Genomic DNA, 14,056 nt, shown 5'->3' with positions numbered 1-14,056 from the left:
CCGGTGGAAATATTTTCACCTTGGTTGCCTTTCATACGGCATCTTTTTACCTGGCAAAAGGGTAAATATGGGGTAAAAATAATGAAATTGTGTCGAATTTGTTTAAGAAATAGCTCACATAGAAGGATGAGCCGCCTATCCTGTTCATCAACAAGATATTTGCATTTAAATCCGAGCTTTCAGTTTTTTATTTACATTGCTGACACCTAAACAACACATCAGGTTAAATGCAGTCTGCAAAAACGGTGGTGGCTAAGAAATAAGCGGCAAAATATATGTTGAACTTACCTGCCAATTCGTATGTGCTGGCGTTATATGCGATGGTGAACGTTTTTCAGTCCTCTGGTTTGATGTTAGATGGCCAAATGCCCACCCAGTCAGTTGTTGGACGAATGTTCGACCTCTGGTCACCATTTGCCGGTTCCGTGTGCGGAAGTCAGCTTGCTTTTTGGTTTCGCAATTGTCGAACATGTGCAGCGCTGCGTTGTACACTCGCCTGTATAACTAATGCGCGTGTATTGTATCTGTATTCCTATTGTGTGTATTATATACAGAAGCCATACGTTAGCGCTAATTGTTTCCTTATCGGGTTGTTGCTCGCGTTTATTCTTGCATTTTTTCTTTGTGTTTTTTTTTATTTATTGTAGTACTAGCGTTCGATGTCGTTCACCCTGATGAAGGCGATTTGAATGGGTTCGCTGGTTAACAATATAATTACGCGAGGAGCTGTTTTTTGATTATTAGTATGTATTTTATGTGCAACTCTGCTTGTATGTCAAATTAATGTGTGTATGTAGTTTATGTGGTAGTGTATTGTGTGTGTGTTTGTGCGCGCGTGCACGATGCGCCCGTGCAAAGCTTAAAAAAAAAAAATTTTTTATGCAAACTAAAAAAGTTATAATATTGCGCCATCCTTGAAGTGTTTTGCCTACTGCCAAACATTTAAAGTTTACTTTTTAGAAAAATATCGCCAAAAATTTCATTGCGCCATCCAAAAGCTTTTGCAAGGCAGGCTCTTTTCTAGGTTAATCGCTGCCCTTTGGATTTTATTGTGTGGCAACTCATTTTCGAAGCGAATCCTCACTTTGCGGCGAGTGCTGCACAATTGGTTTGGTTCGCCGCACCCGCGATTCACTAGACTTGTTACCAATTGATCGTTTTGTAGCCTTTTTCCTTTGTTGCTTTTGTGCCGCGAGTTATCTCTTGTCATTTACCGACCATCTTTGTACGCTCCGAGCGGATTTAAACAGCTAATAGGTTTGCTTGTGTAACTTTTTCTTAATGTTGAATTTTAGTTGGGAAAAAATGGTGTTTTACTTGTTGCGGCAGTTTTCAGAAAAATGACTGGGATAAGTTTGTCCTTTGTGTTTACTCGTCTTTCTACGCGCCTAGCGAATTCAGATAATGGCTTCATGTTTACTTTTTAAAAATATGTTGATTTTTTGTTATCTAAAATTGGATTTTAGTTCATGTATTAGAAGCTTTTCCGGAACTTTTTAGGAAATTAGGTTAAATCAGTATGCTCTTTATGTTTAATGTCGTCATGTAAATTCAACCAGCGAATTAATTTGTGTGTAACTTTTTCAACAATATAGAATTGTTGCTATGAAATTGGTATTTTCGTTCATTTAAACTGTTGCACTACTTCTTAGAAAAAATGTTTAATAAGTGTGATCTTTATGTTTAATGTCCGTCATTCTATGCGCCGAGCGAATTCAACCAGCTAATGGATTTTGTGTAATTATTTTCAAAAATATAGAATTCATGCTGTGAAAATGGTATTTTAGTTCATGTATTAGAAGCTGTACTTTTCCGAAAAATAAGTTAAATCAGTATGCTATTTATGTTTTATGTTCACCATTCTACGTGTCTAGCGAAATCAACCAGCTAATATAAAAAATGGATTTTTTTTGTGAAAATTGGATTTGATTTCATGTAAGCTGTTGCAGCACTTTTTAGGAAAATGGATTGAATTAATTGGCCCTTTATGTTTACGTGGAGCCGGATTACAAATCAAGTTGATTAGCTGGACTTTCCAGCTGCACAAACCCATTAGCTGTACAGAAATAGAATTAAGCGGTTGTGGGTTCGCAACTTTTTGCAAAAAAACGTGCAGCATCAATTTAATCCCTTGGCGGCTTGTAGTATAGTAGAAGTATCAGTAGTAGTATAGTAGAAGTATCACTAATTTAAAGTGTGGCCACAACAGTTTACAAAGTTCTAGTTAAGATATGACCAATTTATCGTCATATTTGTCAAATTTTGGGAAAGTTCCCAAAACCCTAAAAACGGGCCGTTTTGAAAGCGTGTTGCAATATTTCTAAAAAAACACATTTTTACTAATTTGAAAGAACCGTGGTCGTAACAGTTTACGGAAGTTCACGTTAATATCGGTCAAACTGTCGAAAATTCCCAAAAACCCGATAAAAAACGCCGTTTTAAAGAAAGCGTATTGCAAAACGCCCACAGCTGTCTGACGATCTGAAACAAAAACAAAAAAACGAAAAAAACCGGCGCCGTTCCATAGCGCACTGATCATCATCATACGTTTAGTAGCGAAACGTACCGGAAACACACTGAGAGAGAGAGCGGCCTGTTGCAGCCTGTGACGGTCTCCCACGTAATAGCAGCAACAGCAACGGCTCCCATGTTCGTTTCGTGGGTTGCTGTCTTTCGTTTAGGAGCTAATTGCCGGTCGCGGCACTAAACAGCCCTAATCGCCGACGCACAAACAATGGCCGGCGTCCGAAACGTGAAATCACAGGCTCGCATCCTCCACTATGTCGCTGTAATTGAGTTTTAATAAACAGGTAACTGCATTGCGGCTAAATTAAACGGTTCCGTGCTGGTTTGCGCAGAGCTTGGCGATTGGCAAGCATTTGCACACACGGCCGCATTGAGAAGTTTCGCTTTATACGCTCAGTGACGTAACCCTCGGCCGCTTGCGCAGTTGCACGTTCGGTGACTGTTTGCTGTCATGTATTTTACTTGTTTTGGCGATGGCCGTGACTATTGTTGTTGCTGTTTTAGAGTACGATGTCAGCTTAGGGTTAGACTATACCGCAGTGGCACATAGTACTTTTACTGTGTGGCTATGTTGCTTGAATGGCGTAGTTAAGTAAGCTAAAAATCTACCAAGCCGCCTCTAAGCCTTATTTTTACCAGTTGTTGTGTTGTTTTGCGTTGGTCTTATCTGACCTTGTCCAGCAGAATGACAACATGTCATTGTTTTCGTTTTTATAGCATTTTAGATACACGTTAAACCAGTTAACAACCCCCAAACAGCCGCTTTTTACGGTATTTCACATTTCTGTAAGGCGAACACGATTGTGCTGCGTTGCATCCAAAATGTTAAGCAATATGTCTTCCAGCTCACTTATCGTTTTGACTGTTATTTTGCGAATGTTTTAACCTAAATATCTTAAAATCTGGGTTAAAACCCTAAGAAATTTAGATGCTTTAAAGCGGCTATTTCAACAGGCGTAGCGGTCAAAAAATTGGCGCGAAATTAAGACGGGGACCTTACTTATCTTTCTATTTATTATTTTGTAAAGGTTTTAACCGTAATATAACTCACGGAAAGCCAGTTGCTTTTAAAGCCGTGATTTCAACGGTTATAGCGTTTACAAAAAGGGCGCGAAATGAAGGCTAAAACATGTAGACTGGCGCTTTTAAAAGTGGCGCTACATTGATGCACCAATTCTCGACAGGAAATTGTTATGAGAAATGTGATTGCCGTATGTTGCTCACTATGCTCGGCGTCCAAATACTAATACCGACATGTCGATATTAGACATCATCAGCGTCACTTGTTCATTGCGCTACACTTCTTGGAATTTTTGCGGTTCCACCAGGCAGCCCGGCTTGTGTGTTATATGCCAGAATCCGTCGAGGCCACCTCGCGTACTGTGTGTTTTCCGTCTGTGATGAGCGCACAGTTGGTGTGCCAGTCGCGTTTGAAAGACCTAGGTTGCAGCTGTAATGTAGTAGTGGCCTATGTGTTTCGCTGTCCTATTCTTGTATTTCTTCTTTGGCGATTAGACCTTTTGTTCAAGGTTCCTGTAGTGGAGCATAACGGTTGGAGGTTGGAGTTATAGTAAGACGTAGTAACAATATTAAAGCCCATACGGATTCTTTTAACATCACCTGTGAATGAATAAAGAGATATTTGAAACGTTAAAATGCTACCTACTTCTGTATGTGCTTTTTATATTTGTACTACGTCAAGCTTTTAATGATATTGCAGAGGTCTTTCCTAAGTTTGTTGTTGGCGATATTAATCTATTTGAAGCTGATTTTGTAAAAATCGTCTGGAAATGTTTTATGTTTTGTATTTAGAAAAGGTGTATTTAACGGTTAAGGGCGTATATACGTAAAACCTCTTGTTAGAAAGGGTGCTACAAATAATTTGTTGTAAATCATGGTAAGAATTTACTATTTTTGATGACTTATTTACTTTTGTATACAATTTAACAAAAGGTGATAATATTATAGCGCTGGTTTTATTATCAAACTACAGTAAGCATTAAATGCCTAATTGCTTGCAAAAATGATTTCTCCTGTTAACTGAACTGTTTTTAAACCAATTAACCCTGAGAGCTTCGCCATTATAAAAGCAATTAAGCCTTCGAGCACAGTAGCGTAATCTTTCCGTATGACACCAGGAAAGGCACAAAAGATTGACTTGTGTCTGGCCGCCGTATCCCAACCATGAAACCCGATACGCCTGTCGTCATTAGTGCGCAATGCGCTTTTAACAATCGGACATCTATTTGTTGACAAATTATCGCAATTTCTGTCCATTGATGGATTTCTGCGAGGAGCGGCGGCTTGATTGGGCGCACGCACGCTCACAAGCACATTCACGCACACGCGCAGGCACACACATAGACACAAGTCGCAGCGTTTATTCCGTGTAACTCGTTCGTGTTGTACAAGGTTGACCGGCCTGTAATGATATGTACCTTTGGTTCTGTACGCGGGTCACTGCAGTGCTTTTCACTCCCTTAGAGCCAGTACAAACTACTTTGTGATATACACGCTTAACTTTCGCTTTATTCCAACGCTTATGTTCTGCTTGGTGTGGAATACTTTTATGGAGGTTTTGTCTTAACCGGGAAACATTCGGTTTCGCCGTACTTGGCTGTCGCAGGTTTTTATTTATTGCTATGATTTCCAACCTTGGGTATAAATAGCTATGTTTTTTCGGTTCAGATTGTCTGTATATTTAGGGGGAGTCCAAGAATTTGCTACAGCGTTTTTTCTACATGTTAGGTACAGTGGGCCTGGGTTTTCGCACATATTTTTCGTAGTGGGAACATTTCCACTGTTAACTTTAGCTGGTCATTTTCAAAACGTATTTTTACAAGAAAGAAAAAGGTCATTTCACGTAACTTAAACCAACCAGAAATTGTTTTTCGTGCAGATTTTATTTCTCTTAATTTTTTATTTATTTTTGTTCGTCAACTGCGTCGGGATATTAACGTCCGTATACAGTTTTTTGCTTTGTGATTTTCGACGACTTTCGCCCGACCAGTGGACTACAATCAACGATACTACCACTACCATCGCCGTATTTCTACCAAATGTACGCCGGCAGAATCAAAAACAAGCCAGCAGCAGAAAAAGCCGCTACCGTATGAGAAGCCCAGTTATTTACCAGTAGCTGTCATGACAGAACAGTCGTTCCACAGTCAACGCAGTTTCAGTACGAGTAGCACAGGCAGCGGAAGCACCCTGACTCGTAGACAGTCGCTCAGAGCAATCGACTATGGTAAGTGAAAAACAGCAGCTCTTCAAAACTTAGGAGCATAATGGTTGGAGGTTGTAGTAAGACGTAACAAGAATATCAAAGCTCATACAGAAGTAGGTATCATTTTTAACCTTTCGAATATATCTTTGTTCTTTTTCGCCATCCTGAAAATGAATAAAGACGTTGAAAAAAAATAAAGGGTTATTTGAAACGTTCAAACTGAAACCTACTTCTGTATGGGCTTTGATATTCTTATTACGTCTTCGAATCTAATTTTGTGCCTATTGTTTGTAAAAAGCCACAGGCACCCGTAGCCTATTCATCTTTTTAATTCTTTATCTTTCTAAGACCCCGGTTGCTTGGTCAATTTTCGACCCCCATTGTTTTTTTTTTAAACTACCCCGTTGCCTATATACGAATATATTTTGATTTGCCTTCCCGTTTAGGGCATTTTTTCTTTCAGCGTATCGTTTGTATACACCAGTGATTTTGCACTTTGTTTTTGTTAAATATTACAGATAGTGATTTTCGTATTACAAATAGTGTTTAAAATTAACTTCTTCGTATTAGAAAAAAGTCATACAACAAGTATGGCAGCCTTTTATATGCGCACCATCCGTTGAATCAAATCCAAGCAGGTTTTTGAAAACGTTTCAATACGCCCTTGTTTCATCATAAGTTAATAATGCCAACGTCTTTTTTAAGTTTATGTCGATTTACTCTAACTATTTGGCATTGACATTCATTTTCAAGCTGCATTACATATCGGTGCATAGTGTTACTATGCTATAGTATCGTTTTAGCAAAATGTATGCCGCGTGTTTAATTTGATTTTCTTTGTGTTCCGCCATCCCCAAAAGAACCAATACTCAACACAAACGCAATATTTGCTAAAACAACACCGCGTATAAATGTTAAACGGTTTATGATATGCCGGGACAAATGTGCAAATCGTTTACTCCAGTTGACCTTAACTTTACGCTTGTTTCAGGCATCGGCAAAGATGACCGCCTTTCGGCCGAGGAAATGGACAATCTCCGCGACCAGGCCACCGCATACGAGTATCTGTGCCATTTAGAAGAGGCTAAACAGTAAGTTCTCCACCAATTACTGCCCATTAATGCGCTTTCTATCGTCCCTTGATTTGCTTTAGTGTCCGGGTCTTGATAAGTCATTTTTGGCTTGGTATTGGAGCCAAGGGGGAATGGTGTTTTTAAATTTTATTTTGGTGCTATAAATGGATGTCCGATAGTTTTGGGTCGTAGCCGATACTCGATGGCAAGTGGAAGTAACGGTACTCGTCCGATACTAGGGTAGTATCGTTGCCGATTATATGCCAAATTAGTTGTATATAACGTTTACAGCGATGTTTTGCGATTAAACGTAGATTTTTATTAAAAGATAATTTTCAGAGGGAATATTACATTATAAATCGGAGGTAAATTGGCTTTCCCAAACAACATTCAATTTCAGCCTACTACCCTGAAAATTATTGCCATTGCATGTACCAATTTAATCACTTTTGCTAATGTGATCAAAGAAATGACGTCACATGCTATCGGATCGGATCGCGATGCTTTTCGTTCAAAATATCGGATATCGGTATCGTATAAAATACTAAGTATCGCACAACTCACGTCCTATGTAAATATTCTGCTTAACATTTTACGATTTGATATTAAACCTATCGTCGCGTAGCCATAGGCGCCGAACTTTTCGAAATTTCAGGGCGTTATTTTCTAGACAGTGCAAAGTTTCCTTTGAAATGGGCAAATCGTAACAATAATTTGGAAAAAAATTGCATAAAACGCAAAAAAAAACATTGTTTTGGGGATTCTATGGCCTCGTGTCTATTTGTGGTAATTCAGGCAAATTTGAATAACTTTTGGTTAACTAAGACTGTTCTAAAAATTAATTTGCACTTTTATTGAAAACTTGGTTGAATTCCAGGGCGTTTTGACGCCATACGAGAAATCTAGGGCGTCTAAAAACGCTATGCACACCCACGTTCCGCGCCTTTGGTCGTACCTTACATACTGTCCACTTATCAATAACAGGAAAACAATTCAACATAAAAAGAAGGCCCATTCAAAACGCCTTTAAAAGAAGCATGCAATTATACTGGGCGAATTTTTTTTTATCGGGGATTTGCAGCGTGTTTTTACGCAATGCAATTGTGTTCTACATTTGCTTCAAGTGTATAGCTTCTATTATTGTGTTAATGTGAGCTGCAAATAAAATGTTTATTTTATCCCTTTGCTTAGCACCTTGTAACCCCCTTCCCCACATTTGAAAAGAGTCCCTTAAGTGCACTTAAGTCAAGTTATCGACTCATAACTACACTGCCTACATTTATCAGTTAGGGACGGGATTATTGATGTAAAATTCCTAGTTTCACTAAATCCTCCTGCTAAACAAGGGAGTTAAACGTGATAAAAACCAACTCAGATGAAGTTTTCGTCCAGCCCTTATATGACACCTCATGGCGAAAATCCATGAAGTCCAAACCAGGCGTTGCCGCAAGTAAAGGTTGATTAACACTGTTGTCCGTGCAACCTCGAAATGCAAAAACTCATCATCAGTTGTTTTTCTTGCTCCTTAGATGGATGGAGTTCTGTCTTCAGGAGGATTTGCCCCCCAGCATCGAGCTAGAGGAGGGGCTCCGAAATGGGGTCTACCTGGGTAAGCTGGCCCACTACTTCGCCCCCGACACCATCCCACTGCGTCGCGTCTACGACAAAGATATGAAGAAGTACAACCAGAAGGGACTCCACTTCAAACACACAGACAACATTAACCACCTGTTCCGCGCTATGGAGAAAGTCGGACTGCCTAAGGTGAGTTGGTTAAAAAACATTACATTTAGCATTTGCTTTTGGCGCACCTTATAGCTCAGGGGTACTCAACCTGTGGGCCATGGCCCCCTAGGGCAAAACTAAGCAAGTCGTACCCTAAGCTTAAGGAAATTGTCATGTCATTGCTGTTGCCTTTTCCATCAACATATCGTTGTGAATTTCAACAATGTTACTTCTGAAGACAAAGCAGCGCAGAGTCTTGGATATTTCTGGCTCATTTTATCATTTTAACTACTGGTTGTTGTATATACCACGTTTAAGGTTGCAAAAAATAGGGGGGCATGGGTTTCTCAATTTCCAAAGGGGGCCACGGCGTAAAGAGGTCGGGAACCCCTGTTATAGCTAATACAACAGAAATGCGCAGAATGAGAATGTGAAAAAGTGCACATAAATACTCGTAATGCTATCAACTGAAACCTGACTGGTTGGGTCGGAAACGAGACTAACAGGCTTTTTTTTAGGAAAACATGCAATTTGGGTGCACTGTGCACACTGCACGGAACTGTAATGTAGCTTGATAATAAACGTTTCGATTCGAAATTGTATCATATTCAGTTAATGTGAATGAGAAGTAAATCACTTATAAAAGGTTCGACGCCATCGTTAGGATTAACTAAAGATAATACAAGTTCGTATAGAAACGTTTTAATCAAGATGATGTCGATCTATATTAAGCTTTTGGGCTTCGCAATTAATATTAAGCTACATTACAGATCCGTGCATGGTCTACCCAAATTGCACGTGTTTTTTTTTTCAGAGAAAAAGCTTGTGAGTTAATGGCTCTTGACCCTTTTGTTTGCGTCTCAACCGTCAGATTTCAGTTAATAAAAATATGAGTGCTTTATGTGCATTTTTGGTTATATTAGCTAAGATGCGCACAAGCTAATGCTAAACCGTCCAACGCGTGTTATAACTCTTCGTTCAATGCGAACTACTACATGCATACCCAAGTAAACCAATCGGCTACCCACTATTTGGACGCGACCTATCAGTGTTTTCTTCGTACGACAAAACACTAATATTTCGCCGAGTCATTCTTCACTAATTTGCAGAAATTGAATAAGATCCACGATAAACCGCACAAGTTTGAAAGTACCACTTGGTTTCAAACAACTTTGTTTAAAAGAATACTGTAATTAAAAATGGACCCTATTATCAGTTCTTAAAATAGCAAGCAAGCAATACTTTGTTGATGTTGTCTTCGTTCAAGCAAAAGTTTCAAAATTATCAACATAAGTTTTAGTTCAAATGTTATCACAAAGACTTTGTTGTGGAAGTTCATATTTGTGTGCGGTTATTAAGACATTCATGTGAAAAAGTCGCCGACTCAGCACTATTAGTTCAAATATCAATCCTGTACATACACGCGTTACTGAAAACGAGTCAGTGTTTTTTTTGCCTTGTTGCTTTCTAAAAGCCATTTCTCATAATGTTACGCATATTGTTTCTGTTTTGTTAATTTGTTTGCTGGTTTCATTTGCCACCACCACGAACTCGCATTGTGATAAGGCTAGCATAGTTGTTTAATAGATAGTTTGCAAAGGCAATTCCCGCATTGGAAACGTGGCAAAAGACTGGTCTAAGCAATCCATGTACAACTGTCACACACGCATCATGGCAATGGCATATGTTTTGCCTTTGCAGCCCTAATTAGGCTCACAACTTGTCGATTTTTAGACGCTCAGCCCGATATATCCTGTCTTTCCTTTTATGGTCGCATTTCTCCGCGCCACACACCCAATTAAACGTTTGCGTGCACGCACACACGTGCACGTATACACGCGCGCACGAACACACACGTATACATACCATTTTCTCTATAGCTCTATCGCTACTGGTGTGGTTTGTGGAACTACGATAAGCCCATTTACGCCGCTGTGAAAACACATGTAAATACACGCGTTTTGAGAAAACTATGATTGAAAACTAAAATCCCGCCCGCCAATCGCGGCGCTTGTATTTCGCGCCAGTTCCGTTCCTTACATTGTGACGTCACAGTTCGGTACATTGTCACGTCACGCACTTACCACTCATGTGCCCTTGGTGCTTTCTGGAAAGTTGTTTTTTTTGCATCGTCACTTGTGTTTGTAATACTGTTGAAACTTTTTCTCCTTATTTGGAATCGACATGTATTTTTTCTTTTTATATAAACGAAATCAAACTCAGAAGTTTTATTGTTTCGCCATTGCTACTAAAACATTGAATATGTAAGTTTCACTTACATTAGCGCAAAACTCGGGCTGTGTTTTACAAGTGATTTTTGTTTTTTTGTAAAACACATACTTTTGATCCCTTTGCTTAAGGTTTACTAATATGTAAGCTGAATATTTCTTGTCTGCTGACCTTTTATGGATTTAAAATTAGGCCGTTACAATATGTTGTTCTTTTAAATTACTTTGTTGCAATATGACCCGTAAATAATCAGGTTTTTAACCCTTGTTACATTGGTTTTGATTCTTAAGTCTCACCAACCTAATCCAAATTGTGCTATAAACCCACCAGCAAGTCTTGAAATGCCAAATCGTAGTCATTACCAAATTAACTGTAGCAGTATTCGGATTGACCCATAACACTGGTTTACAGCAAATTTGCTCCAGCCAAGGTGGCAACCTTTTTTGACTAATTTGAGGGATTTCAAATCTGGCATTCATTTTTGTCCATCACGTCAGGATTTTGAGTTATGATTTTTTTCAATTAGGGGCAAAAAACTAATATTTCGTTGAGTATGTTTTATTTTGCAATCTATTTGATCTTTATCGACCTAAAATGTTAATTTGACTGCATTAAAGTTGAACTTACAGTCAGCGCCAACTGTGATAAAACTCCCTTATTTCTGAATTCCATGGGACTTTAATAACGTAATGGGATGCAATTGGGACCAAGTAGTTTGGTAGCTCGTAAGCTGCCGACTCCTACGTTTTTTATATGATTTCGTATGAAAACAATTTTAAGAAAAGTGCCTATTGGTTAGACAGTGAACTCAAAAATGTTCAAATATCTTATTTGATGTTTGAAAAATCACGCGTACTGCAAATAGCAAAAGAATTAACTGAAACAGATCAAATATGTAATTTTTGTGATTCAAAAAACAAAATTTCTCGTGCACATTTTGTTGAGAACGCGCTTATGTGAAACGTGGTTAACGGCAAAAGATTGATTAAATAAAATATTTCCGAAAAAAAAATGTAGAAATCCAACTCCAAAAGGAGCACTAGACGAGTAATTGAGCGCGATATTCGTTTATAGTCGGACGGTCCGGATACTACACCGGGGAGTCTTCAGAGGGGTTAAACGAAATCAGTTAAACAATAATTAAGGCAGTGTGTCGCAACCTTTTTGGTCTTGAGGCTCCACAGAAATTATAAATAGTTTGCGGCACCCTTGCTCTAGTGGTTAAGTGTAACGTTGCAATAAACGAGATTGAACCAGCACATTAACTGTGCAACAAGGTTGAAAAAAACCTTTTTAATTATTGGCCCCTTTATCGTACACAACATTTTTTTAACAAGACTTGGAATCCTAAAGAATTTCTGCACCCTCGAGCGTTGAAATCACACCCTAGAGTGCCGCGGCACCCCGGTTAAGGACCACCGAATTAGGGATTTCGTGCTAGCATGGCCAGGCTAGAAAAAACAACTAGCCGGGGTTCGAACTCACGACCTCCGGCCAAACCACGACCACGACCACGACCGTGATCAGTGGGTACTATACACTTTTAGCCTTGTATTATACAGCTTTACTTAAGTGACTTCTATTTTCGAGCAGATCTTCTACCCGGAGACGACAGATATCTACGACCGCAAGAACATGCCCAAGACCATCTACTGCATCCACGCGCTCAGCCTCTATCTCTTCAAGCTGGGTCTGGCGCCGCAAATGAAGGACCTCTACGGAATAGCTGAGTTCACAGGTTCGGACAAGCCCGCATTTAATGGTGTATGGCGCTCGCATTTGTATAAAGGGCCGATGGAGTTTCTCAGCCTTTATAGCTACAGTAACAACGGCAACACCGCTCTCTCGGTTTCACATCACCGAGGTTTCTTTAAAATGATTCTATGAGATCGAGTGAAGCGTTCTGAACGATTTTACTCTGAAACGGACTTGTCAGTAAACACCCGTACGGCTATAGATTATATACCAGGGTTTATTGTCACCTTACTCTTCAAACTTGGGCCAGGCGGTTTCATTCCGAGCTGACGTGATTTCTTGCTGAAACCGCAGTGTTTTTTGTGAGCGCTGTTTTTTTATTTTTTTTTTCGTACGGTAAAACTGTCATCGGATTAGGTTATTATCCTTACCTTTCATGTTGACACTGACGTTTTTAGGCTGAGTTTTATTTCTGTACAAAAATGAATCACACCTCTCAAAGTTAACATGTAAATGTCGCAAATCACAATTTAGTTTTTTAAAATACCTTCAAAATATTATAGCAAACCTGCTGGTAATTAAATAACTCGTATGTATCCAAAAGTTGCTTTCATAGCTTTAGACGAGTGTTGTTTCTAAAAAAACACCCCAAATTACTTTCAATAATCACTAGTTCGACTTAGTTTTCGAATATGCCCTGCACAAATTAGAACTTGCAAACCCAGCAACAGTGTTTGAGGCTACTGTCAAGGACTCAGTAATGTGAAAGCTATTTTGGAACATACGTCGACGCTTTTCAGCCTATTACCCAAGTACTAACTATTAATTTCGCTTTAGCTTGGTTGCTCAGTTGCACAACAAACAGGTGTTTTTACCTCGCAACTTTAAATGTAGAAACCTGCTTTAACGCAGTAAACATCAATCCGACTTTTAAGCATTGTGACAATATACGAAAGGTTAGTCGTATATAACCATAACAAGTTTAACACATGTAGGAGAGAATGTTAAATACAAGCGTTATATACTACGTTATGACAGCCACCCAGCCATAACAGTTTCTTCGTCGTTTTAAACGCTCTGCTGTTTTGTTTAGAGGAGGAACTAACCAACATGCAGAAGGAGCTGGGAAAGTACGGACTTCAGATGCCGCAGTTCCACAAGATAGGAGGAATCCTGGCGAACGAGATGTCGGTCGACGAGGCAGCTCGTAAGTAAAGCGAAAACAAAGGGGATTCCCGGGTTTTCCTTTTCGGCAGTATTGCAAACAAGTCGTCGCCAGTAAAATTGTAAAAAATGTTTAGGGCATTAACTAAAGAAAAGAAAGATAAATTATGTAAATTTAATCTGTATAGTTGAATGGTTTTGGTGTAAATCACCACGTTTTATAGGGAATGTATTTACAATGTATTCCAACTTTCTTGTCTTAAGCTCTAGCCAATTTGAGCAAGATCTATGTTGTGCACGAATCACCGGTTAGTATCGTGAACGTTAAGTTTACGGACCAAATTAGTTGCTAAAAGCGTAAAAATGTGAAGGTGTAACAGATAGGTTGACACACTAAAAAGTTCCGTTAAAATTGATC

General features: G+C 39.1%; 1 protein-coding gene across 1 annotated transcript in view; it reads left to right on the top strand.

Annotated features, from left to right (window-relative positions):
- The first annotated feature begins 5,432 nt into the window (after nt 1-5,432).
- The window catches only part of LOC146169934 (ras GTPase-activating-like protein IQGAP1), a 53,140-nt gene continuing 44,516 nt past the window's right edge, over nt 5,433-14,056 (top strand). Inside the window, exons 1-5 of the mRNA XM_083389382.1 lie at nt 5,433-5,773; nt 6,744-6,843; nt 8,355-8,589; nt 12,373-12,517; nt 13,568-13,681. Coding sequence (XP_083245508.1) covers nt 5,671-5,773; nt 6,744-6,843; nt 8,355-8,589; nt 12,373-12,517; nt 13,568-13,681 — 697 coding nt within the window. The 5' untranslated portion in view covers nt 5,433-5,670. The remainder of the gene's footprint in view (nt 5,774-6,743; nt 6,844-8,354; nt 8,590-12,372; nt 12,518-13,567; nt 13,682-14,056) is intronic.

Source organism: Ascidiella aspersa, chromosome 1 (assembly GCF_963924565.1).
Source record: "Ascidiella aspersa chromosome 1, kaAscAspe10.2, whole genome shotgun sequence".
Taxonomy (NCBI): domain Eukaryota; kingdom Metazoa; phylum Chordata; class Ascidiacea; order Phlebobranchia; family Ascidiidae; genus Ascidiella; species Ascidiella aspersa.
The sequence above is the reverse complement of the archived record's forward strand: the minus strand, read 5'-3'. Positions and strand labels throughout refer to the sequence as shown.